At 43.8% G+C, this 26,632-nt stretch overlaps 1 protein-coding gene across 20 annotated transcripts in view; it reads right to left on the reverse strand.

The window, feature by feature from the left end:
- The window catches only part of ARVCF (ARVCF delta catenin family member), a 1,120,703-nt gene that overhangs the window by 266,838 nt on the left and 827,233 nt on the right, over positions 1–26,632 (reverse strand). The window contains exon 1 of one of the 20 annotated variants that reach the window (XM_068243395.1): positions 21,134–21,501. The exons of 18 other annotated variants lie outside the window; for them this stretch is intronic. In XM_068243395.1, the coding sequence (XP_068099496.1) occupies positions 21,134–21,154 (21 nt within the window). In that variant the 5' untranslated portion in view covers positions 21,155–21,501. Of the gene's footprint in view, positions 1–2,894; positions 2,915–21,133; positions 21,502–26,632 lie in introns of those variants that run through there. One more of the 20 variants, XM_068243396.1, reaches the window with a different exon arrangement.

The raw sequence follows: 26,632 nt of genomic DNA on the forward strand, positions 1-26,632 counted from the left end.
GCCATACTATCTCAGCAAAAAGCAACAACACATATATAAGTAGATAAATACTTGCTTTACTTACATAACATATGTATTGCACTGTCCAAGCTTTGATTTTTAGTGATGTTTACAACAGCAAAAAAAAAATAAAAAAAATAAAAAATCCTTAGCATTTCCCATTTTAAGTGTGGCTATTTTGAAGCCAATTCTGATGTTATTTCCTCCCTCAGTCTCCTCTGCCTGATTTGCCCACCCTTCACTATAGAAAGTGCATTGTCTCAGCATGAGAAATATTGGCCAATCGGAGAGGAACAGAGGTGTGGGAGGGGAAAACAGGAAGGAAAGAGGCTTCAGCCAATCAGAGTGCATTAGTTAAATCTGGGGGGGGGGGGGGTACAGAAGCAAAAAAAGGACAATCCAGCATGCACTGCAACTTCCTTTGTGTGTACCAAATAAGTCAGGTAAACTGGGGAATGATCATTTATCAACCAGAAAAGTAATAGAGATTTTAACTTTTGGATTGCCTGGTTAGCATCCTTATTACCAGATAAAAATAAAGAAATGATTTTTGATTTTATGCCCGACAGTTACTCTTTAAGCAGTATATGGTGTGAGACTCCATGATTTTACAGAGATTTGGGACACAACTCATCTTAGCACATAATTTTCTTTGTAACGTTAGACTATCTGGCCAATGATTTGTGTGACAAGACTTTAGTTCCACATTAACATTGGCATACTTCTTATGTGCTGACTAAGAGCAAACCCTGCATCTTTCAACTAGGCTTTATTCTGAAGCTGCAAATTGCAGTTCTGAGTGTGCAAAAAAAGTTTCTAATTATTACAGCTTAAAAACTGCACAGACAGTAGGTATACACTGCTTTAGCTTTGTGCAGAAAATTAAGCTGCTCACGGTACTGCACATCTACTCCTGGGTATAGAAAGCCCTGGTTTAGGTTAATTTCTTTCTATAACTGAATTTCATGGAAATTACATGTTAGAAAATGTATCTATTTAAAAATATGCTGTAAATGGGCTTCATTTTTGTAGTAAAGGAAAAAAAATGGAAACTAACCTTACCCTACCAGATGGCCAGTGAGAAGCCTCACACCATAAGCAGCAGACTGCCTCATCACTCACTTTCCTCCTGCTGAAGTAGCAGAAGTAGCAGCTAGGAGGGCCATGCCATCAAGAGGAAATGGGGGGCGGGGGGGGGGGGGGGGGCAAGAATGAGAAATGGTAGTGCCTGCCACAGCTATTCCTCTATATGACTGGTAGCCTAGGTCACTAGGGGAGGTATGACTGGTGGGGATCACAGTCAACCCAATCCTTTAACATCACAGACTGCATCAGTGTAATACCATGTGAAGTGCTGAAACCATAAAATTAGCTTTGGATACTGCAAAAATAAATGGTTTTTGCAACATAAAAATGAAATGCACAGTTCTTGATATTTGCATTTTTATGGAATTGATAGAAGAAAAAAAATAAAAAAAAAAATGGAGCATTAACTAGGACTAGTAAAGTGTGATGGATGAGCATTATTATTAGGATGATGATGGCTTATCTCATGATGAGAAGTTGTTTCGATTTCCCCAGTGTGTAACAATACAGCGTTGCATGCTTTCCCAGACGGTGGATGCACTGCCATTAATGAGATCAATACCACCCCATCCACGCCCAGGCAGCAAGACAGTGGAGTGCTAAAGGGTGCCTGGATTTTACAGACATATAGGTCAGCAGTATACACAAATGTAAATCAGGCCCTAGGTCTTCATATGTCTAAATAGTGGGCCCCCAGGCACACTTCGTTCCTTTACCAAGCCAGTAACAAAACTGCTAACTTGTGATAACCAGGGATGTGGATCTTCAGTTTCTGAAACCACTGACTTCAACTCAGACTCCAGGTACTCAAAATTTCTCTGACTGCACACAGTCCTTGCAGGGCTATGGAGTGGGTACAAAAATCATCCGACTCCTCAGTTTATGAAAACCACCGCATCCAGGTACCCAAACATCGTTCAGACTTCACAGCCATGGTGGTAACATGTTTTCCTAGAATGTGTATGTGTATGCTTATAACCAGGGCTTTGGATTTGGTAAAAGAAATCATTCCACTCGACTCCAAGTACCCAAAATTGCTCTGACTCCAACTCCGCAGCCCTGCTTATAACTGTGGTAAGGCCATTAGACGAGGAGGTTGCAGGGACTGATGTCAGTGGTAGTATATGCACACAGGGCTGTGGTGTCAGAGTTGAGGAGTCAGAGCAATTTTGGATACCTGGAGTTGGAGGTTTCAATAAACTGAGGAGTCTGATGAATTTTGAACCAAACCCATAGCTTTTGTAAAAAAAAATAAAAAAAATATTTAGACTAAGAAGTCAGAATCGAGAAGTCGGAGTCATTTTGGGTACCTTGAGTCGGTGGCCCTGTATGCACAAATGGTTGAGGGTCACATTACCACTAAAATAAAAAAAAAAAAAAAAAAAAAAAGGCTTCTGTTGTAGTAACGTGTGGTAGACGAGGTTCCCCAGCTCTGTTAAACTGCCTGTAGGTTACCATATGGCTCATGAATTAATCTGTCACCCCTACAGAACATGGCAAGAAACCAGCTCTGCCCTCCCCACAATAATCTGGCAGCACTCGCCAGGGCACGGATTCAACTAAAGTTCTTGAAGGCTGATGTCATTTCCACAAAGTGTTGATATATGCCCGCTATCTAGAAGAAAGAAATCTCTTCACTTAGATTAAATCAGAGCTTGTTTTAATCCATTGTCCTGTGTGCCTTGCAGTAATTAAAATTCTTGGCACTACAAAAATGACCGGAAGGTGCCATAACAAACATGCCGCCCGAAGCAATAAATATTTTTCTCCAACTATCCACTTTACAGGATGTTAAAGCACAGACCCACCAACAAAACATGCTATAATGACTTCATCCGATGCTCACAGGAATGAGGAACTCTGTGCTACCCATATTACACACAAGCTGCTGCACAGGATCACAAGCCTGTCCTCTCAACAGTATGAACCAGATACCTGCTAAAGAGTTCCAGCAATAGAGAGATATGGCTCCACGCCCCCACCATCACCACTACTAGCTGATTAAAGTCATTGTTTGGCCTTCTACACACACACCTCAGAACGTTCCAGAGACTGTTTTCTTGCAGTTCCGAGAGTTTGCGGAGTGTGCCACACTGGACAAAATATAAACAAAGTACTGCAGCAATTATACACAGTAACTATTATTCAATTACTTTAGAAAAACACATACCTAGAGCACTTCATAGTATCATAAAACCAGTTTTAACAGCCCTGCCCTGTTACCAATTACAATCAAATGTCAACACAGGCACACAAATACAAACACACACATACACACAGAAGAGGCAGATAAGATTTCCCTGGATTAGAGATCTCTGTAGTTATGAGGATTCACACTTTATGCTGGGCATATTATAATGATTATATATTATATTATATATTATAATTATTATGACAGTTCGTTTTATATTATCAATCGAGCCGCTGATGGCTCGATTGATAATATTCAACCTGTCTGATCACCGCGGCAGGTCGATACTGCGCTCGCCGCTCAATCCCCGAGCGGTGACGCGCCGGCTCGATACCGGCGCATTAACGAACCGTCTATGCCCAGCATTATACTGATTTCCAACAGCCAACCAGATCAGACGGTGCAGTATCCGCTCCGGTGATCCGTTTTGAGTCCGGAGGTGCACACTTTTCACCATAGGCTTCTATGGGAAACACTCACACATATACATACATATTTTATAATAATAATAATAATAATAATAATTATAATAATAATAATATGCAGGTCTGGACTTAGCGTTTTGCTGACCACAAATGGATCTGTTGAAAAGCTATGATAAACGTGGAGGATACAATCAGACATGCTTTTACCAGCAAAGATCAGGCAGTCTAGGGATAAAGCCTTTCCAGTAGTAAGTTATGGCGTGAGAGCTGCAATATTATTATTGATTTATAAAATGTCCACATTCTGTGGTGCTGTACAAAGCAAAAAACAGACATGGGGTAGAAAATAATACAGACAATGGTATACACCACTATGCAAAATACAGAGTGGGCACAAAATACACAATTGGTGCAAAATACAGAATTGGTAAGTACAGTGACAAAATGAATATGAATAAATGTGTAACAAATTCTAAGGCACAAGGGTGAGAGAGCCCTATAAATACTTCCAAAACAAAAACTCAAATACTTAGCTAACCATGCAGCAAGAAAAGAGGAAATGGTGCCCACTCAAGATTCCAAAGAATCAATGTATGATAAACAGGCTTGGTGGACTCAAGTCCATAAGGTGGCCATACACTGGCCCGATTTGCGCCCGTTTCGACAGCAGATTCGATCACTGGGATCGAATCTGCTGCCAATCGCTCGCGCTACACGCCGAATTTCGATCCATTCTGGCCGATCCCGTCAATCGCGCCGTGCGGAAAATAACCGTCGATCGCCCGCGGGTAAAGAGCGCATCGCTAGCGGCGTTCGAGTGCCCGACGACCGACGCAATAGAGCCGCATACATTGCCTGCTCCGCCGGCGCGACTCCCGGGTCTCCACTCTTCTCCGTCTCCGCTCTGGTCTGCTCTGGTCTCCGACATGCTTCCCTTCTTCCTGTCCCGGCAGGAAGTTTAAACAGTAGAGGGCGCTCTACTGTTTAAACTTCCCCCAGACAGGAAGAAGGGAAGCATGCCGGAGACCAGAGCAGACCAGAGCGGAGACGGAGAAGAAGAGCGGTGACCGGGGGCAGTCGCACCAGCGGAGCAGGTAATGTATGCGGGCGGGGGGGGGGGGGGGGGGGGAGCGGCAGCAGCACCACCACAACAGATTGTGAACGGTTTCAGGCTGAAATCGGTTCACAATCTGTTTGCAGTAAAGGTAGCCATACGATCCCTCTCTGATCAGATAGGGATCTGTCTGTTGGTCGAATCTGATGGCAAATCGACCAGTGTATGGCTACCTTTACAGTCATGAGCAGACAAGCAAAAGGCAAGTAACAAAAACTCCAATGTATATAGCGTGCGTCTGATAGGACCTACAATTCTAACAGGTCACAAATACCAGCAGCTTGCCAGCACTGCGCAATTTGTTGGCTCTTTATACAGAAATGTTAACACTGCTTTAAAAAGTAGTTACCACCACTTCATTTTCTTCCAATTAATATGGTCTTCAGGGAACTTCTCATTGATACAAATTAGCCATACACAAAAGCATAACAATCATACCATCTGGAGACCCTGTCATTAAACATTCACACACCCCCTGTTTAGGGTATGTTGAAGAAACCCCTCTCGTTAGCAACAGGAAATTCAGCTATGCTGGACCAGCACAAAAAGGTTGAGCATACTGGACAATACCATTAAAGTGGATCGGAGGTAAACTTTTACTCATTGCATAATTGTGCCCCTTACATATAGTTTATAGGGCATTCCTCATGCCAAATACTTTTCTTTTTTGTTTTAATAACCTAATTCCCTATAAACTAAACAAGCCTCACCCACAGCTCCTCCAGCGCCTAGGCATTCTGAGTCCCATGTAGAAAGTGCTAATGGGAGCTCAGTCTGTGGGGAGGAGGCGGCATTTCCAGTCAGAGATTTCAGAGGCAATGAGGTGGAGAGGCAAGGAGAGAGGAGGAGAGGGGAATGGAGTTTGAGTTTTCACAGGCTGAGGGGTGGAGATGCAGAGCAGAGCAGCTTTACTGTGTGTAATGATGACAAGCAGAATATGGCCGCTCTCATATCACAGGAAGAAATAATCCTATACTGTTGAAGCTGTTTGCAGCTAGATTTGTTGTGTAAACTATCTAAACTTTAGATAAGCTATATAGACAAGTTACTTGTTAGTTTTTCATCTCGGATCCACTTAAAGAGAACCAGAGACGAAGCACCCTCATGTATTTTATTACATTTATCAGTGGGAACATGACAGTAAACACCTACCCTGCTTTTAGTTTCATTCTTCTCTGCTTAATCTGTCTTATCAGCTGTGATAAGAATCCCCGACTGAACATTCAGTCTAGGTTTGACCTGGAATCATTATAGCCAAGTCAGTGTTCTTTGAAGTCTTTTCAAGCCCAAGCCTGCCCCCTCCTGGCTCAGCTTTCCTGCTTTGCATACTCAGAGCTGATGACATGGGAGGGGCTGCTCCTGCAGAAAGAAGCTCTGAAACAGACAAGTGTGGCTGTGTGATCTGTGTGCACTATGCAGCCAGTCATTATCTACTGTATGCAGTTTCATTTCAATGAAAGACACTTTCTACAGGCAGCCACACAGCATGCCAGAATAATAAAGTTGAAAGCACACAGATGAAAGGCTGCAGCAGCAACCCTGCTTGTCTATAGTCTCAGAGGCTAGACAGCACATCCAGAACAGCTCATAACCTGGAAGCAGAAGAGATATAAGCCGGTGGCCATATAGGATTTTTCCTGAAGCAATAAAAAAAAAAAAAAAAAAAAAAACACACAACACACACACACACACACACACACACAAAACACTCAAAAAAGGCACACCAGAGTGGCAAAATTATCAGGTAGAGCATTTATTCTTTACAAGCTATCGACCGATATATTTTGTGTGAATCGTTCATCTCTGGTTCCCTTTAAGCGCACCTAAAGTAAGAGTAATGTGGATGATGCCATATTTATTTCCTTTTAAACAATGAAACGTGCCTGGCTGTCCTGCAGATCCTCTGCCTCTAATACTTTTAGCCATAGACTCTGAGCAAGCATACAGATCAGGCATTTATGACCGAAGCTAGACTAGATTAATGGCATGCTTGTTTCAGATGTGTGATCCGGGCACTACAGCAATCAAAGAAATCAGCAGGACAGCCAGGCAACTGGTATTGATTAAAAAAAAAAAAAAAAAAAGGAAACAATTTTTTTTCTTTATCAATATGTCTTTAACATAATAGCTACTGACCAAAGGCGCATACACACGCCATACTTTAGCAAACGACAGGTCCGTCAGACCCTCCTGCTGGGCGGACGTTCTGCCGACAGTAGGACGTGTGTACGGTCTGTCGGCAGACTGATAACACGGTTTGACAGATCCACTCAGCTCGGACCAAGAGCATCAGAGACACCTCAGACTCCAGGAGAACAGGAGCAGCACCTCAGACTCCAGGACTCCTGGATTGTCTATTTAAGATAAATAAGCTGTCAAGAAGGAACCACAAGCAATCACTAAAAGGTGGTGGAATGCCATTCCTCACTACATAACAGCAGGGCACCACAGCTGTAATAATGCCATTAACGGGACCATGAAACCGACCTTCTGCACTACACCTGTGACTTCTCTACCCAAAAAGGCACAAGTAACTAGAGGTAGTCAATGATATGCTAATAACACCAGCATACATGCAAATGTAATGCAACTTGGAAGTGGGCCAGTTAATTGCACTTTGTCACCTTTGACTGGCCCAATTTGAAGCTGCATAAAAGTCAGGCTTACTGAAAGCTCATTGACCGTCTCTGTAGGCAACTAAAACTCTCATAAAAGGAATGCTGCTGGGAAAACACAGTCTTTTCAGCAAATTTGCTGGCTGATCGATTTCCATTCACTTCTATGAGAAAAGTGTTCCATAAAACGATCAAAATCAGATCGGATTTGTTGGAAATTATCTACCGAGCCATGTATCGGCCAAAAAACTCATCACATATTCCCAGCATTAGTGAAATGATGTATTAACCGAACCATAATCAATAACGCATTACTGAGCTAGGCCTTTGACAGACGTGTGAGGGTTTCTTGTCTACACAAGTCTGTATACTGTATACACAAACAAGCTTCCCCCTACAATCACCCAAACTGCTGCCAGTATGAGCCTACACTAAGGGCTTGATTCGCAAAGCAGTGCAAACTGTTAGCACGCTGGTGAAAAGCCCTTTATCACGCCTAAACTCAGTTTAGGTGTGATAAAAGAAACTCGCGCAAAGTTTTGCGCGCATAAAGTTTTGCGCGCGTAAAGTTTTATGCACCCATTAAACCCTATGCAACTTTCTGCGCGCACCGGACTTTGCACACAAATTTTATTCCTGAAAACGGTGCTAACCTACTAGTGCAAAGGTTATCACACCTAAACTACTTTAGGCGTGCTAAGTAGGTTAGCATTGCTTTGTGAATCAAGCCCCAAGTGTGTATACTGTCTATACACAAGCTTCCCCCTACAATCACCCCGACTGCTGCCAGTATGAGCCTACACTATGGGCCTGATTCACAAAGCGGTGCTAACAGTTAGCACGCTGGTGAAAAGCACTTTATCATGCCTAAACTCAGTTTAGGCATGATAAGTTTAGGTGTGATAAGTTTAGGCATGATAAGTTTAAGCACCAACTGGGTTAGCACCGCAGTGCACAGCTGATCAACAGTTTTGCTGTTAACAATATATCTGCTTCTCTAAAAGGCAGGAGGTAACGATTGGTGTCAGCAAGAACAGATTTTCTGATTATGTGGTGATCTGCAGAACCACCAATAATACATGTATAGCAAGACACAAGACATACAGGTGTAAGATAGTGTTTTGGTGCAACAGTAATTATTAATGGAGATACCCACTATTCCATAGGGGCTGGTAGAAGGGGGTATTTCTGAGGAACACAGTAATCAGTACTCCAGCAGGCTGGAGACACAGAGCAATAGTGATAGTTTCACCCGAGGAGCGGGTGATGCACAATGAGACGATGTAGAGTGATCACTCGAGGAGCGAGTGATTCAGACTGTACTGTAGCAGGTGATTCCCTGAGGGGCAGGGAATCATGACAGTGCTGCATTAGCTAGTCACCTGAGGAGCAGGTGATTAAGACTGTACTGCAGCTATCAACCTGAGGAGCAGGTGATTCAGACTATACTGCAGCTATCAACCTGAGGAGTAGATAATAACTAAACTGAGAGTCCCTCACCAAGACTAAGCTCCCTGGTGAGGGCAGAAGAGTCAGACAAGCAGGTTTGGCAACACACGGACAGATACCAGATACGGTACAGAGACAGGAAGCTAGATCAGAGTAATACTTCAGGCAGAGTCGGCAACTTATATCAAATAGGCAATGGTACCGAATCAGAGAGCAGAAGAATAGTCAAACTAGCAGAAGGTCATAACAAATACAATTCAATTAGTACTTTAAAGAGACTCTGTAACATTAAAAAGATCCCCTGGGGGGTACTCACCTCGGGTGGGGGAAGCCTCCGGATCCTAATGAGGCTTCCCACGCCGTCCTCTGTCCCACGGGGGTCTCTCCGCAGCCCTCCGAACAGCCGGCGACTGTGCCGACTGTTAGTTTAATATTTACCTTTGCTGGCTCCAGCGGGGGGCGCTGTGGAGGCTTTCCGTTCCGAACTACACGGAAATACCCGATCTCAGTCGGGTCCGCTCTACTGCGCAGGCGCCGGAAACTTGCGCCTGCGCAGTAGAGCAGACCCGACGGCGATCGGGTATTTCCGTGTAGTTCGGAGCCGACAGCCGTCAGAGCGCCTGCGCTGGAGCCAGGAAGGTAAATAATGACGTCACCGCTGCCCGGACTCCACGGAGGGCTGCAGCGAGACCCCTGACGGATGGAGGACGGCGTGGGAAGCCTCATTAGGATCCGGAGGCTTCCCCCACCCGAGGTGAGTACCCCCCAGGGGATCTTTTTATGTTACAGATCCTCTTTAAGTTATCAACAGAATCTGGCTAAGTGTGGATCCCCAGCTCCAGCTGGTTCTAGCACACTTTGGGATCTGACTAGGTCTGAGTGCTAACACATAGCATATGCAACAGCAGACGCGGAACAAGTGACAGTCAGCCTCTATATATACACACTAAACGCGCTCTATAGCGCCGCCCCAGTCACTCAGCCAATCCAGAGCATAGCTGGAGTCAGCTGACCGAGTGATCAGCGGACTCCCCTTCTAGATGCATAAAGGTCCTTTCGCTCGGCGCGCGCGTAGCCCTTAGTCTATGAGCGATAGAAGGACCAGGCAAAGCACCAGGATGTAACTGTGCGGCGGAAACCGCCGGCTGTGACGCGGAGATAGCCGCCATGCCGCTTGCTGTTGCGGCGGTATCTCCGCTATCCATTACAGCAGGCAGTAGTAACAATGCAGATTTATTACAAGATTTTTATCAGCTGTAAACAAAGAAATGTGTTTCTTTAAAAAGGTTATGTTTCGTATCTTTTAGAGCAGAGAGGAAGTTCTGAGTTCAGGTGCACTTTAAATGAAAACTACTGCTGTGCCATATTGCATTTTTACACGGATGAACTGGCTTGCAAGGTTTAGCAGATCACTGACAGATTTGGTTAAAAGTGATCAAATCTGCAGAAAATAGGGCAAAAATATAAATATCTGCTGAGATATCAGCATCTGCAGTGTAGATACCTTAAAGCTGTATTGTCACCATAAAAATCAAATTTCAACAGCAACTGGTCTGAGTGTATTAAGTGATAAAGATGATAATCCTGCATTCAAAACGTTTTCTGCTGTTATGGGTTGGAGTTATCACATACTTTAGGAGCACTGGCCCTAGTGCCAAAGAGTTGAATGCTGGGAGTTATTTTTATCTAGAATATATTCCTCTTCCATTTATTTCCCTGCTTAGCTGCTTATCAGAAACACCCTCTGATTACTTGTGTTTACAAGCAAGGCTGAGGGGACTCAGCGATTGGAGGATAAGACAGTGTAGTTTTTAGTATCCACCTCAGTGGCAGTGTCTGAAGACTCTGGGAGAAGGGCAGCGAATGAATACACAATGAGCAAGAGAAGGGAGGGGTGGAAAACAAAAGTCAGGGAGGATATGATGTCAGCATTAGCTTGGCAAGATGGCCACTGCCTAGAATAGGATTTTCTGCTTTTCCTTTATAAAATTCACAGGAATCATTACGTGGATAGCACAATACATCTGTTATGCAAGTAGAATTTATCTACTTATGTGTTTTTTTTTTATTTCTAGATTAGCATGGGTGTCGCTTGCTCTTTAAGGGTAAAAGATATAAAGCAAACATACACCATTCTGCTAATAAGGGGGCTGTGTGCTCCTATGTAGTAATAGCAGATTTTCTCTGCCTTATACTGAAACAGAATGGGGTTTGCTTTTAGGTTGGTGAATTAGTTTTGTAACTACAAACTCCTGCAGGGGTCTACAATAAGGGTTGATCACAGAGTGCATCAGTTTCCTCAGTGCATGTCAACTCACTGCCTATGCAATTCTATGTGGCTGTTCACACTTCTGTGCTGTTAGACCTTGTTCACATCTAAAATTGAAAGCGCTGCGTTTTTGATTTTTTGCACAATTTTTTTTAAGCACCTCCCAGCGCTTACCTGTGCGCTGCGATTTTTATAAGGCACTTTTCTAAGCGCTTTTGCAGATCGATTGTTTTTTTCACGTCCTGACGTTAGTTAGCCTTTGTATTAAAGGTCTATGTCTAGTCTCCATTGCAGTTCACACTCATTACACATGGCTTATGCAACTCACCACTGTGAATCCGGCATAATAAATAATAATATTAACAATCAAAAAATAAAAACAGCATATCAATTCCTAATGATCTAGTCAAAACAAATGGCATAAAACAGTAGACTACAGCCAATACAAAATATCTTAATTGAGGTTGTTGCAGAATGCTGCACTTCGTGGTATTAAAAACAAGAAGAAAAAAAAAAAAAAAAAATTAAAGAAAAGGTAAAAGGGTAACTGAGAACACAATACTTGGCTCGTCCAAGACTTCCAATAGATAAAAAGAATAACTGACAGATCAGGCTTAAAAGACAAAAGCTTAATAGCCATATAATCAGAAGTGAATAAAGACGGCAGAAGCTAAAAAGTTAAGACCTATTTCTCATCTGTCAAGATAAAGTTCCCATCTGTGAGGGTGGGCACCGGGGACGCGAAATACATTTAAAGAGATCAATAATTTTCATCTTGACTGTAGACGGAAGCATCAGCCAAGTGCATTGTGCCATCAATAAGATTTATTATTTTCTTTGTCCACACAAGTAAACCGACATTTCAAATGACGCCCAGTTCAGGCTCATTCACCCAACACACCCAGCTATTTAAAAAAAATAATACACCCACCTGCTAGAGTTATCAGTGCAAACAAACAAAACTGCATCGTAGTGAGATCATGTCTCTTCCCTACAATAGCTGAGTGATAGATGGAGTGTAGATGCTGAAACCTACAAGTTGTGACACATGGAAATGATTCAATTAACAGTGAGCTGTGGGAAATACATTACATGCCATGCAGTAGGTAGAAATACTCCCAGGCCTATTCCAGTGTATGACAATTACTAATGATCACATGTGTGCTATGCAGACTGACCAATCATCATCATACAGCCAAAGTAATGTTCAAAATGATTAGCTATTCATAACCCCTCCTGGTATGGATTTAAGTTACTTAATTGTTTGACATGTACAGGCCAAGCAACAAATCAGACAACTTAATTCCCCTGCTGCTCCTTTATGTGCACAATTATATACAGAATCGTAATCTGTGAATTCACTTCCAACATGCTGCTGCAAGGCACAAATATACAGCTAATGCAAGACTATGAACGACATTCGCCATAGGGAAAAATATGTCAGCTGAATAAAACACATGTTCTACTTGTAAATAAAACATTACAATATTTGAAAGCCTATAATGCAAACATACAGAAAGCATGTAAAATCTCAATATCAAGGAAAGGTACTGGGAAGATCTGGTGCAATCTGGTGACTGAGCCCCAGCTTAGATGAGAAGACATCAGGCACTATGGGATGCAGATAGCTGCACTGTGCAGACACTCAAAGGCAGATTCACAAGATGGTCTTCAGTAGCATCAACCTAGCAATCTAATTGTGTATGGCTGACAAGAATTAAACACCACTGAGACTTTGTGCACATGCTATAGTGGCATGTGACCAAGGCAGTCATCTAGCACATGTACAGGTGTCCTATAAGGTTGCTTGGAGATTCAGCCTGTTGGATCTCTGAAGGCGCATACTCACAATGCGATTTTTAGCTACATGATTTAACAAAGCCTTGTTAAACGATGTTGCAGCCACCCTTGGCGATCACTCACTTTAAATGAGCATCGTGGCATAGACTGCAGGTGCCGTAGTTTGTACCCCCCTGAAGAAGATGGATCAGGGAACAAGCATTCATGGGGTCGCCAGAAGTTCTGAGCCATCTTCTGTAGTCTTCACATGGATACTCAGCTTACTGACACCAAACAAACAAGCGCATTGTACTCGCACCTACTGCACTTGCCAGAAGCATTTGAGTCACATGAAGCATGGAACACAGCTTCGTAACACTCTCTGCAGATGATGGTTCTGAAGTACTGTGCATGACATTCAGGTTTCCGACTAAGGAAACTCAGATCAAATAACACTACTTACTGGATCTTCACCCAAGACAAGCATGGCTGTAGGCTGGTGCACACCAAGAGTGGTTCTGAGTGGTTTTTAACCACTTAAGGACCAGCGGTCTCTGGGAACTTAAGGACCAGAGACTGCTGGTCCAATCCCTACGAATCGCCGCACATACCCGCCGCAACTGCCGTCATTGCCGCTTGCTGGGACTCCCAGGACGTAAGACTCTTCCGTCTCTGACGGCAGAGTCATGTGAGCCGGTCAGGAGCCGCTTTCATTGGCTCCTGACCCTGTTTTTCAATGTAAGCCAATGGGAACGGCTTACATTGAAAGGCAGGAGCCAATGAAATCGGCTCTTGACCGGCTCACGTGACTCTGCCGTCAAAGACAGGCAGAGCCTGTGAGATGCGGCGAGAATCGTCGGGTTTGAGCGGCGCGATCGGCGGAAACGCGCTGCGGACAGTGATTGAGATCTACACCCTGCCAGCCAGGAGCCCACCAAAACAGGGCGTATCACTGCGGTCCTTAATGACTTAAAAACGCTTGCCGGCTGAAATCCACTTGGCTAAGGTCTTTCAATGACATGGTGCACACCAGAGCGATTCATTTTTTCCCCCAAACGCAAACTCGGGTCCAATTGATTTTGTTACAGTAGCGGTTCAGTTACAGCTGTACAGTAACAAAATATTAAAAAAAAAAAAAATAAACACTCTACACAAAAACACTTCAAAAACCACTAGACATGTTTAGAAAATCATTCCAAACATGCCTAGAATCTGTCTGAAAAACTGCTTCAAAAACCGCTAGTGTTTGTGGATAAACTAGCGGTTTTTGGTGTGCACTGACCCTTAGGCCTCGTTCACACTTGCGTTTGGCAAGTAAACAGACCGAATCCTGATCAGAACCGTACGGTTCCGATCCGGTCCGTTTGTATCAGGCATGCATCAGGCTGCCATCTGGATCCGTGGGCAAAAAAAAATAGCAATATTTAAAGCAATATTTAAAAAAAAAAATATATATATATATATATATATATATATATATATATATATATGTTGGGGTCAGCAGAAGGTGCACCTGGTGCACCTGTAGAATCAGGTTCCTCCGCTGTAGGCCTCACCTCCACCTCCGATATTCTGCCAAACAGCTCCAACACGTCTGTCACTGCTACTCCACTCCAGACATGCTTGGCCCATGTGTCCCCATCCGAAATGGCCGCTTGGATACGCATAGGAAGTAGGGTAGAACGTCAGGTTTTTGTAGGCAGTGTGTTATGTGCCTTCCGTTCCCCATTGGTTTCTGTGTTCCTGATGGTGCTGTCAGGCTCAGGTCCGGCTCCGGGTGCGTGGGCCGGACCCAAAAAAATAGCGCATGTTGGAAAAGAGTCCGGATCCGATCCGGCTCCGTACGGAACAGACACGTGTGAACGTCCGCATAGCCTTTACATTGCTATGCAGAACGTACGTTCCGTTAGTACAGTATGCGGTCCGGATCAGATCCGGAAAATCCGGATAGTGAACGCTAATGTGAACCGGGCCTTATAATTTGTGTGCGAACTTTATTCACATAGTGCATCCGAAAAAAATAAATAGGTTAAACTGGAGGCATTTCTTTGTTGTAGAAGACATTACATCACTCCTGCAAAGCAACGTCTTCAGGTTTTTATAAGTGTATGAAATTCCTGGGTATTTTATAGTTTCAAGTAAACCACTTATTTTAGACAATCTTGCTAATTGGTACTGTGATGCAGAAGCTAAATTGTTTAAGTGTCTGGCTAAAGGTGTGTACCGTCTCCACAACATCTAAGCAATCAGGATAAGAATGCATTGTATGCGGATGACAAATGGCATTGAAGTCCTCCTCGGTTTATGCTTCCAGTTTGACAATTATGATCTCTTTTAACCATATTGCAGACCATTTTTATGTTCACAATGTGCTCATAAGAGTTTCCTTTCCCTGAAGGTGCTGGTGGGCGGCAGAGGTCATCAATGTAGCCTATGTTGGGCCATACCATTACTCAGGGGTTGCTTGGGTCTCCCCAACCTACAAATCTCTTCACTCTTTAATACACTGGACTGATACCCATTTGCTGTGCTATCATTTAGGCACTGGATCCGTAGGATGTCAATTTTCTAGTTTAAGGCTGCTTTCACAGTGGGACATTACAGGCGCACGTTAGAGCAGCCTGTAACGCAGCCCACCGCACAGCACTGAAAAATCAATGGGCTGTTCACAGTGCCCACGTTGCGTTACATTGTAATGCTGGACATTCTGGGAAAGTGCAGCATGCTGTGCGTTATAGGTGGTTTTAGCTGCGTTAGACTGTTTGCACATGCTCAGTAAGGGGAGAGTCCGCTATTGTTCCTAGCCACATGGCTAAATTAATATTCACTGCACTGTAGTGTTGTCCAGATTATGAACAATTCGGATCTTCGATCCGGATCTTTTTTGTGAGTCGAATCATCCGGATCACCACAATGAACGATTCGGTTCACAGTGGATGTCTGGAAGAAACAGAAACTGCAGCTTCTGTGCACAAGCACAATCTTCCTGCTGCATCTCTACGTTCCCCATTAGCACCCTCAATGTGCCCTCATTCTCCTGCACCTCTCACTCTGCTGCACCCCTGCTTCCCTACTAAAATGATTCAAAGATTTGGTTCAAAGATCCGGATCTTTTCAATGATCCGATTCGAATCATCCGAATAATTGAAAAGATCCGGACGTCCCAGGATAGCACCAAGAGCTGCATAATGCGGCTCAATCTGATGTCCAACTTCAACACCACCATGCGTTGCTTTAGGGGCACGTTATGCTACCTTAACGTCCCCTAAACCACAACGTCTTGGTGTGAAAGAGGCCTTAGGGATGTGATGTTTGTTACAGATCTGCCTGTTTTATTTCCAATGCTCCATATTTTATGGTAACACTGGGATCAAGAATTTTTTAATTTGCCACTCTTGGAATGATCATTTGGAAGTCTAGTGTATATACAGGTTCCCTCCAACACCACTGACAACATCATTAGTGATCCATTATGGTGGACCATGAACTACCAACCTCTAGTCATCTACTGTAGTCCTCACAGTGGAGCATATCTTGCTAGTCTTGTCCCCTCCCCACAGAATGGAACAGGATGCCAAGCAGAGTTTCTGTACAATGACTCTCCAAAGTTCCGTATGGGCAACAATTCTTGAAAGTGTGTAAGACGGTTGTGTTCTTACTGATGAACACCCTACCTGATCCAGTCCCATCAATTAAATTTGAGCTGTGCCAAAAATGTGCAAAGACCTTGTCCCTTGAGGACTGGAGTTTGACGTCCGTTTTAGAGCCAGTGCAAACCTTCAGCCAGACACTTAACATTCACATAACAGTATCAATTAGCTTGCTTGCCTTAAAGAGACTCCGTAACAAAAATTGCATCCTGTTTTTTATCATCCTACAAGTTCCAAAAGCTATTCTAATGTGTTCTGGCTTACTGCAGCACTTTGTACTATCACAGTCTCTGTAATAAATCAATGTATCTTTCCCCTGTCAGACTTGTCAGCCTGTGTCTGGAAGGCTGCCAAGTTCTTCAGTGTTGTGGTTCTGCTATGCACTCCCCCCTCAGGGGGGAAAAACACACAAATGATCTCTTGAGATTCAAAAGGAAGGCTGTATACAGCCTGCTTGTGTATGGATGTATTTTCTATGTGTGGACATGCTGTACATCAACCTACTTCCTGTTTTGGTGGCCATTTTGTTTGTTTATAAACAAACTTTTTAAAACTGTTTTTAACCACTTTTAATGCGGCGGGGAGCGGTGAAATTGTGACAGAGGGGAATAGGAGATGTCCCCTAACACACTGGTATGTTTACTTTTGTGCGATTTTAACAATACAGATTCTCTTTAAGTATGTTGATTACCTGCATTTATGAAATTCCTAGGAATCTCATCCATTTATATAAACTTAATAAGCTGCTTTGCATGAGTGATGAAAGGTCATCGAGAGCAGAAAACGGTTTCTGGGAGGGTTCTTATTTGTCCAGGTCAAGGTATATTGAAAGGAAAATAAAGAAGCTTCTATTGGAGTTAGTGGTTGCAGTAGGGCATCTGCTGCCTGTGGAATTCTACCAGCAGCTGCCATGCATCTTAGCTGGAAGAGGTTACCTGAGGGAAGGCTGGGGGCACAGGAGGAGATGCAATGGCAGCTGCAGGTCACCGATTCCAGAACTGCTACATGTAATGTGTGGTCAGCTACACAGTTGCTGGCAGTACAACTGTAGTGAGAAGAATAGGGAGACTGCCGCACTTATTTCTTCTTAAAAACTACACCAGTTGCCTGGCTGCCCTGCTGAGATATATTTGGAGGCAGTAGTATCTGATTCACACCAGAAACAAGCATGCAGCTAATCTTGTCAGATCTGAAAATGTCATAAAAACCTGATCTGCTGCAGGCTTGTTCAGGGTCTGGAACCTTCAGAGGCTTCCCATGTCTTTCTCCAGACTCCTCCTGGACAACAGGAACTTTGAGGCCACGCATCCACATGTTACCTAGCGTGGCCACATTGCACCTGTGCAATAGCAATGAACCCGCTCACGCTTCAGAGGAAGGAAAAAAAAAAAAAAAAAAAAAAAAAAAAACAGAACCCAAATCGGGTTTATGCTATTGAACAGGCTCTTGGACATTGACTAGGGCTTGTTGACTGTTTTCCCGTAGTCCCAACGCTAGAATGGCTCAGTGAAGGAGGAAGGGAGGAGCCTCTAGATTATCCAGGGGCTACCTTCTATTAAGGCAAGTACCCATTTAGGGCACTTTTTTCACTACAGGCACACTTTAAGCATGAACTATACTATTCATCTCAACCCAGAGTACATGAAGAGGTGCTGTGACCGGGGTGAATGAGGCTGTGGTTGTGCAATTGTGGATTACTTCCACTGTCTCCTTTACCTTACCTGATCTCGTTATGTAATAGAAAGGAATAACTACTACACATTATACTAGCATCAACCACCTTCCTCAGCACCAAGTAGTACAGACATCAAAAAGTGTTGATATCCAAAACAATCCTTTCAACCATATGTCCGAGGTAGGTCTATACAGGCAATCCTCATAGTGGCCATCAAGACACTGGTAACAGGCCATTAGAACTGTCTAATTGCTTTAACACCCCCCCCCCCCCCCCCCCCTTCCCAAGCATTGCTGCCTCTATCCACCCAATCATAAAGTACAGCATTCATGAACTGTCATAGGGATGCCAGCAGACTGCCCACCAAAACAAGAACTATTGTTTTGACTGTCTAAAGACTGTACGTGATTTCTTTCCCACAGCATTGATGAAAGTGTGTTGAGCCCTTCACCATTGCGTTTATCAAACAGGGAAGGAACATACAAATACCTTGCAGACAGTTAGTGGCTGGGTCTGAAACCCAGGGCCATCGTGCTGCTGCAAGGCGTGAGTGCTAAATGAGGCAGTCACTGTGGGGGGGGGGGGGGGGGGGAGGCATAAATAATAATTCACTGCACAGCCACCAATCATTCATTGCCATATGTACCTGTTGTACTCCAGAAAGCTCTGAAATCGTCTATGAGGCTACAAATAGCATACAGTAGTTGAAGACATCCCTGGATTCAGTTCACACCATGCAGTTTGCTGCTGTACTATTCAAAGAGCAGCCATCAAAACGAGTACTCAAGTGTTTCAAACTGAAAATTCTCCTAACAAGACAAGCCAACCAGGCAGGCAAAAAGTTCTCAAGGACTGGGGATTGTCTGTTCCATCAGACTGATCCCAAAATTACCAAGCTGCACACATCTCCAGCTCAGTACAACTTTTCATGACCAGCAGAGGCGTTACTGTAAATTATACAACAAACCTATGCAACACCGAAACGTCTAGCATGGAAATTCCACACTACACATTGCCAAATCACACCAGTCCACAAGATTAGTCTCGGTTCTGATCGTTACCAGGTTGTACTTGGCTTATGTTCATAATCCGTGTTTTAATGCACCAATCACTGAACTAAACCAATCATGTATTCACAGCATATACCAAGCTGAACATGGGAAGAGGATTCTGCAATGTACTGTAATGGATCCCTCATTGTTCAGCAGCTGTGTCTCCAGGTAAGATAACTCTCAGCACCAGGTGTGGTTACAATACTTGGGGAGAATTCATAAGAGGTGACAAATCACGCTGTTGTATCAAGTGACAGTACACAAGAGGTCCATAGCATGAACCTGCGCATGACACGTTAAAGAACAAACGTCTGCAACATCAGGTTAGTTTATAAGTAGCACTGTACATGAAAGACAAGAGCAAGATTTCAAGACGTTAGATCACAGCATGGTGGAGAAGGGCATAGCCAATACAGTAAGTCACTAATGAGTTAGGTAGTAAAATTGTAATGCAATCCAATGGATGGAGGGTATCGATCGGTGAAATAACATCACATAATCTCCTCAGCTTTCAAGATATTAAATTACAACAAGGATGTGGCAAGAGAACCCCAGCCTCTTGCGGTGAAGAACATCAACATATTGAATTCTTTTTCTTCTTTGAGGGAGGAGAGAATATCTGATTTTTACTTGAGGAATAGGAGTTCTTTAAACTGTGCAGAATCATTTCCAAGCAGCACTTTAGTGGCAGTGTTGACGGAATACACAATGCCTCTCAGTCTATAGACAGCTGTGCATTTAAAAACAAACAGGTTTATGCAAGACAGCACATGGAACATAATATCCCAGCTCCTGACGCCACGCAGAAGATTGATCTGCGGCAAGCAGGGCAGCTACAGACATGGATCTGCTTCAAATCTTTATTTTCATGGTATAAGAAGAAACACAGAGAAGAAAAGAAAGGGAGCAGTAGAAGAGGCAGCCTCCCATCCCAGGCTGCAGATTCTCATGCAGGAATGCTGCTATCCTCTTTGTGAAGTGTTAAAATGTATGCTAACACTTCCAAGCAGATAACAGCTATCTATAAATATATAGTCTGAGAAATCAGTTAACATGCAAGCTGGTTCACAGCAACTCTACTGTCGTGTTAAAGACTATAGGATGGAAGTATAACATAGCTGGACACATTTCCTGCATAAAAGTACAAAGCAAATAATTCAGTGAAATGAAGTTGAATCAGACTGATGGCTGCCAAGGTGTTGTTATGGGATACTGCAGTTAACACATTGATTTAGTATTACAATAAGACATTCCAAACTCACTACTAGGCAGCAAGGTTAATCCACACTGCCAAGCTTCTGGTAGGACACAGTGGAAAAAAAAGATCAACAAAGCACTAATTAAACTGGCAGGTCCAGTTTGCTAATGGAGAATACATGTACCCATATTGCAGATCCCTTCATCACACTGTTATTCTGTCGAGTACTAGAAACAGCAATATGAATAGACAGCATTGTAACTATGAAGCCTTATGACCTGAGAACTACATAGAAAAAAAGTAAGTATAGTCAGATGCTGCTGTGTTACCCTGACTAGAAGGAATCCTAAGTATGCACATATAACAGTCTGGATGTCCTGGGCAGGGATGTTCAGCTAAGCAAGAAGGCACACTACATCTATAGGGATTGTAGCATCGGATTAGCTGCCGCCCCCAACTAGAAGACAAAGTTAGCAGGCATCCCCTCTCTTGTTGTGGTTAAACTTCGCTTGCACGGTGTCAGCAGCATCAGCTCTGCAGTGTGTGTGCAGCTCAATGGACTGCAGCAGCAGAAGCCAGACTCTGGGGCGCTCATACATCCACACGCAATGACACCGGGGTACCACTGACCTGTTGGAGTTCTGCAGGCATTTATATGCAGGTCTGAAGCCCAACACTGCAAAATCGGCGAGTCCAGCCTCTTTGTATGGGCAGCAATCACGTAATGACAGCTCTGATCCCAAGCTCTGCTGTGTTTATTACTCCAGTAAGAAAAGCCACACGATCCAGCTCTCTGCTCTTCTTCACTAGCAACGAACAAGAGATGCAATTCCCAAATCCAGCCCAAGCTATCCGGCTTTCCAAAGCTCCAGAAAAACGAGGATCCTTTGTATGCGCTCACATTCCCTTCCCTGCCAGACTGCCTGCCTTCCTCCCCACAGCGAGCAAAGTCTGTGCAGCCCCGATCCCCCTCCTCTGAGGGTGGGAGCAGATAGACGGTCACAGCTGGGAGCTCAAATAAAGCACTCTATGGCCACACCCAGCACACAGGAGAGCAGAGCACACACAGTCCCAGCAGCACTGCGAGGCTAGAGCGCCCAGGACTAGTACTCTGCTGCACACGGGGAAAGTGAAAGGGACACGCTAGAGAAGAGACGAGGTCACAATGGAGCAGACGAGAACTGCTGAAGGTGGGCGGGAAATCAGTCTGAAAAGGATCATCAAGAACTGGAATTTGGGATTCTTCAACCTGTACATCACAGGAAGTTTTGAATCAGGTTGATACCATTTATTGGCTAACTTTAAGGAAACCTGAAATGACTTAAAAATAAGAGTTTCACTTTCCAGGGGTTTCTGCCAGCCCCCAGGGGCGTAGAGGTAGCCACCGCATCGGGGCCTTTGGGCCAGAGGGGCCGCGAAGGGCCCTCTGTCAACTACAGTATTAGCTCTTTATTGGTCCTGTGTTCAAAATAATAACTTCTATAGATACTTTGAATAGTGGTAATCACTAACAAACTGCTCCCCATTCCCTTCTTGCACCTCTGACACTGTAGTTGCCATTGACAGGTTTTGGTGTGCCATATCAATTGTTATGTATAGAGTACTTCGGGGGCCCCATCGTAAAACTTGCATTGGGGCCCACAGCTCCTTAGCTACGCCACTGCCAGCCCCCCTGTGTCTGCGCTGTCACGATAACATCCTCCACTCCCCCATCGCAGCTAAGGTTTTCTCGTACTGCACCTGTGCAGGACACTACTGGAGACAGGAACGCAAACAAGAACATGTGTGGCCAGGGTCGCACAGGTGCAGTGGCCATTGACTTGCAAGTAAGCGATAACAAAACCTAGCTACGGTGAGGAATCGGAGGATCGTTCTGTGACGATGCTGCACAGGGCAACTGCATTACGACATGCTCAGAGCGCAGGGGCGTAGCAATAGGGGTTGCAGAGGTAGCAACCGCATCGGGGCCCCATGGGGCTCTTCCTCAACCACAATATGAGCTGTTTATTGGTCCTGTGCTGGTAATAATCACTTCTATAGATGCTTTGAATGGTAGTAATCATTAAAAAACTGTTCCCCATCCCCAACTTGCATCTCTGACACTGTGGAAATCCTTGGCAGGTTTTGATGCACTATATCAAGTGTTACGTTTAAAGTACTTGGGGGGGGGGGGGCCCAATGTAAAACTTGCACCGGGGCCCATAGCTCCGTAGCTACACCACTGTCAGAGCGCTCTTGGCTGCGGTCACGTGCTGGGCATTTTTTTCCAATCATGAGGGCTGGAACCCACTTGAGCGATTTTTTGAGCATTTAGGGAGCGTGAGAAATCGCTAGCGATTTCCCCAAACGCTCTGCCAATGTAAATGGATGGTGCAAATTCCACAGAAGTGATTGCGATTAGCAAAATCACAAACGCAGGACATGTAGCATTTTGTTAGCGTTTGCGCTTTAATGTAAAGTATATAATCACTGGCGTAATCGCTCATCAAAACTTGCACGGAGCGATTTTGCTAGCGTTTTAAAGTTAATGTACACTGTAACAAAATTAACCACTTTACCCCCGCGCGTACGTATTTCTCCGCCCCTTTTTCCATCCTTTAAAAACCAGGGACGGAGAAACACGTACTTTCCGCGTTCCCGACGCTGCCCGCGCTCCCGCTCGTAAACACGCCGCCCGCCGCTAGTAAACACGCCGCCGCCCGCTCGCCCAGAGATCAATGAACGGGAAAATCCATTCCCGTTCGTTGATCTAAGCCCCACAATGATCAGCTGCTCTCCTATGGGCAGCGCGATCATTGTGAGAAAAAACTCACGTGTCCAGCCTCCTTATTCTTCCTCCAAGCTTCCGGAAGCTTCCGGAAGCTTGGAGGTCCCATTAAAACAAAAAGTTACTGTGGCCATCTTGTGGCCAAATAGTAAACTACACCCTACACATTTTTCACATTCAAATAAATGACTTTTACACATAAAATTAACTCATTACCTCCCACACTCCCCATTTTTTTTTTTTTTTGTAATTAAAAAAAAATTAAAAAATTTACAATTAAAAAAAATACATAAATAGTTACCTTAGGGACTGAACTTTTTAAATATTTATGTCAAGAGGGTATAACACTGTTACTTTATAAACTATGGGCTTGTAATTAGGGATGGACGCAAAACTGAAAAAAATGCACCTTTATTTCCAAATAAAATATTGGCGCCAAACATTGTGATAGGGACATAATTTAAATGGTTTTATAACCGGGACAAAAGGGCAAATACGTTTCATGGGTTTTAATTACAGTAGCATGCATTATTTAAAAACTATAATGGCCGAAAACTGAAAAATAATTATTTTTTTCCCCACATTTTTCCTATTTTCCCATTAAAACACATTTAGAAAAAAATAATTCTTGGCATAATGTCCCACCTAAAGAAAGCCTAATTGGTGGCGAAAAAAACAAGATATAGTTCATTTCATTGCGATAAGTAATAATAAAGTTATAGACGAATGAATGGAAGGAGCGCTGAAAGGTGAAAATTGCTCTGGTGCTCAGGGGGTAAAACCCCTAAGTGGTGAAGTGGTTAAGAATCATTGAAAGGACCAATCAGACTTTAAAACGCTAATCGCTACACAACCGCTGGCAAATTGATTACACTTTCTAAAATCGCTCATGAAATCGCTTACAAACTGTTCATACAAAACGCTAGCGATTGCGATTAGCGATAGCGTTTTGTAGTGGGTTCCAGGCCTCATTGTCCTGCCTGCTGCATTTTTTGAGCGCTTGAGCTCCTATTCAAAGTACAGGAGCTCACAATCACACCACTATGCAATATTTCTGCCATTCGGCAAATCAAAATATTTGCCCTGGCATTTTTTTTCCTCCCATCAAGAATCAGAAATACACCACAATTGCCCCATAAACCTGTCGGATAGTAGCGGTATCAGGGTAGTGGAAATAGAATCATGTTTCAAAGTGGAAAAGAGCCCTTATAAAGTTCCTTGGTGTCTAGTGGCCCCCCTGACTCCCCTATACAATTCCCTGGTCTCTTGTAGTGGCCCTACGTCCCCTATGCAGTTTTCTGGTGTCTATTGGCCCTTCTTCTGTCCCTATACAGTTCCCTGGTGTCTAATTCCTCCTCCCTTTCTTAGGCTACATAAACACTTGCGATAAAAGTCTTTGGAAAAGGTAAGATCACAGACCAATTTTACCCCATTCCATGTAGTATGAGAGCCATACTCTACACAGTCTATTCTATTGAGCTGAACTCCCCATCAGATAAAAATCTTTGCAAGATGCTGCACACATTCAACAGATCAGTATCTGCAAAAGATCCGTTCCTGCAAAATGCATTCATAGTCCATGATATCTGCAGATCCTCATACACACCTTGTTTAACAGACATTCATCTGCAGATCAGACAATCATCTACAGATCTGAAGATCCATCCTGGTGGATCTGATCTGCAGATGAATGTCTGTTAAACAAGGTGTGTATGAGGATCTGCAGATATAGACTATGAATGCATTTTGCAAGAACGGATATTTTTCAGGAACTGATCTTTTGCAGATACTGATCTTTTGAATGTGTACAGCATCTTTGTGTCCAGCATCTTGCAAAGATTTTTATCTGATGGGGAGTTCAGCTCCATAGAATAGACTGTGTAGAGTATGTCTCTCATACTACATGGAATGGAGTAAAATTGGTCTGTGATCTTGCCTTTTCCAAAGACTTTTATCGCAAGTGTGTATGTAGCCTTACACAGTTTCCTGGTGTCTAGTGGCCCTCCCTCCCCTATACAGTTCTCTGGTGACAAGACTAGACACATAACATTTATATTGTGCTTTTCTCCTGGCGGGCTCAAAGCGCATCAGGGCTGCAGCCACTGAGGGCTGGAACCCACAAGAGTGTTTTTTTGAGCATTTTGGCAGCGCTGCGATACGCTAGCGTTTTGCCAAAACGCTCAGCTGATGTTAATGGATGGGGCAACTTCCACAGGAGCGTTTGCGTTTCCCAGAAACGCAAACGCAGGACCTGCAGCATTTTGGGAGCGTTAGCGCTTCAATGTAAAGTATTGAAACGCTAGCAGAAACGCTCAGCAAAACCTAAACTGAGCGGTTTTGCTAGCGTTTTGCGGTTCAGCACACTGTAACAAAATTAAAAATAATTCACAGGACCAATCAGGATAAAAACGCAAAACGCTACACAACCGCTGAGGAAAAAAATACACTGTTGCAAAACGCGACCGAAAACTCGCATGAATCCGCTTGCAAACCGCTCATGCAAAACGCTAGCGGTTGCGTTTTGCGTTTGCTGATTTCAGTGGGTTCCAGGCCTTAGAGTGCGCTCCACAGGCAACCAGGATCTTTAGGGTGCATTGCCCAAAGACTCCTTACTGTTCTACGTACTGACTAGAGTCTGGATTCCAATTATGTTCAAGGGCTCAAACCCTAAATCAAAAGCAACAGCCTTACCAGTATGCTATCTCCCTCCCCTACACTATTCCCTGGTGTCTAGTGTCCCCTCTCTCCACTATACAGTTCCCTGTTGTCTAGTGCTTTCCCTCTCCCTCCCCTATACAGTTCCCTGGCGTCTAGTGGCTTCCTACCATACACAGCTCACAGGTGTCTAGTGGCACCACTCCCTCCTCTATACAGTTCCCTGGTGTCTAGTGTTCCTCTTCCCACCCCTCAACAGTTCCCTGGTGTATAGTAATCCCCTTTCTTACCGTATCCTGTGCCATGGAGTATAGTGCTTTCCTCCTCCCCCCATATGGCTTCTCTGGTGATCTAGTGCTTTACCTCCAATACAGATTCCCTGTATACAGATTCCCTGTATAGAGGGCCAAACATAAAGCAAAGTGAGGAAACCACTTGAGGGCCAGATTTGATGGTGTGGGCCAGAGTTTGACATGTAAGCTTTGAAATAACTATTGCATGTGAAAACGCAAGTACCTGAAATGCTTTCCTATAATGCTTTGATTGATTTTCCGATAGTTTTTTAAATATTTTTTTGATAAATTTTCATAGAACTGAAAGAATATCGATCAAAAAATGATCGGAAAATTGAAAAATCCATCCAAATTCAGATCAGACATGTTGTAAATCTGCCAGAACGTAAATGCACGTAAATCTGCCAGAAAAAT

Source organism: Hyperolius riggenbachi, chromosome 1 (genome assembly GCF_040937935.1).
Source record: "Hyperolius riggenbachi isolate aHypRig1 chromosome 1, aHypRig1.pri, whole genome shotgun sequence".
NCBI lineage: Eukaryota > Metazoa > Chordata > Amphibia > Anura > Hyperoliidae > Hyperolius > Hyperolius riggenbachi.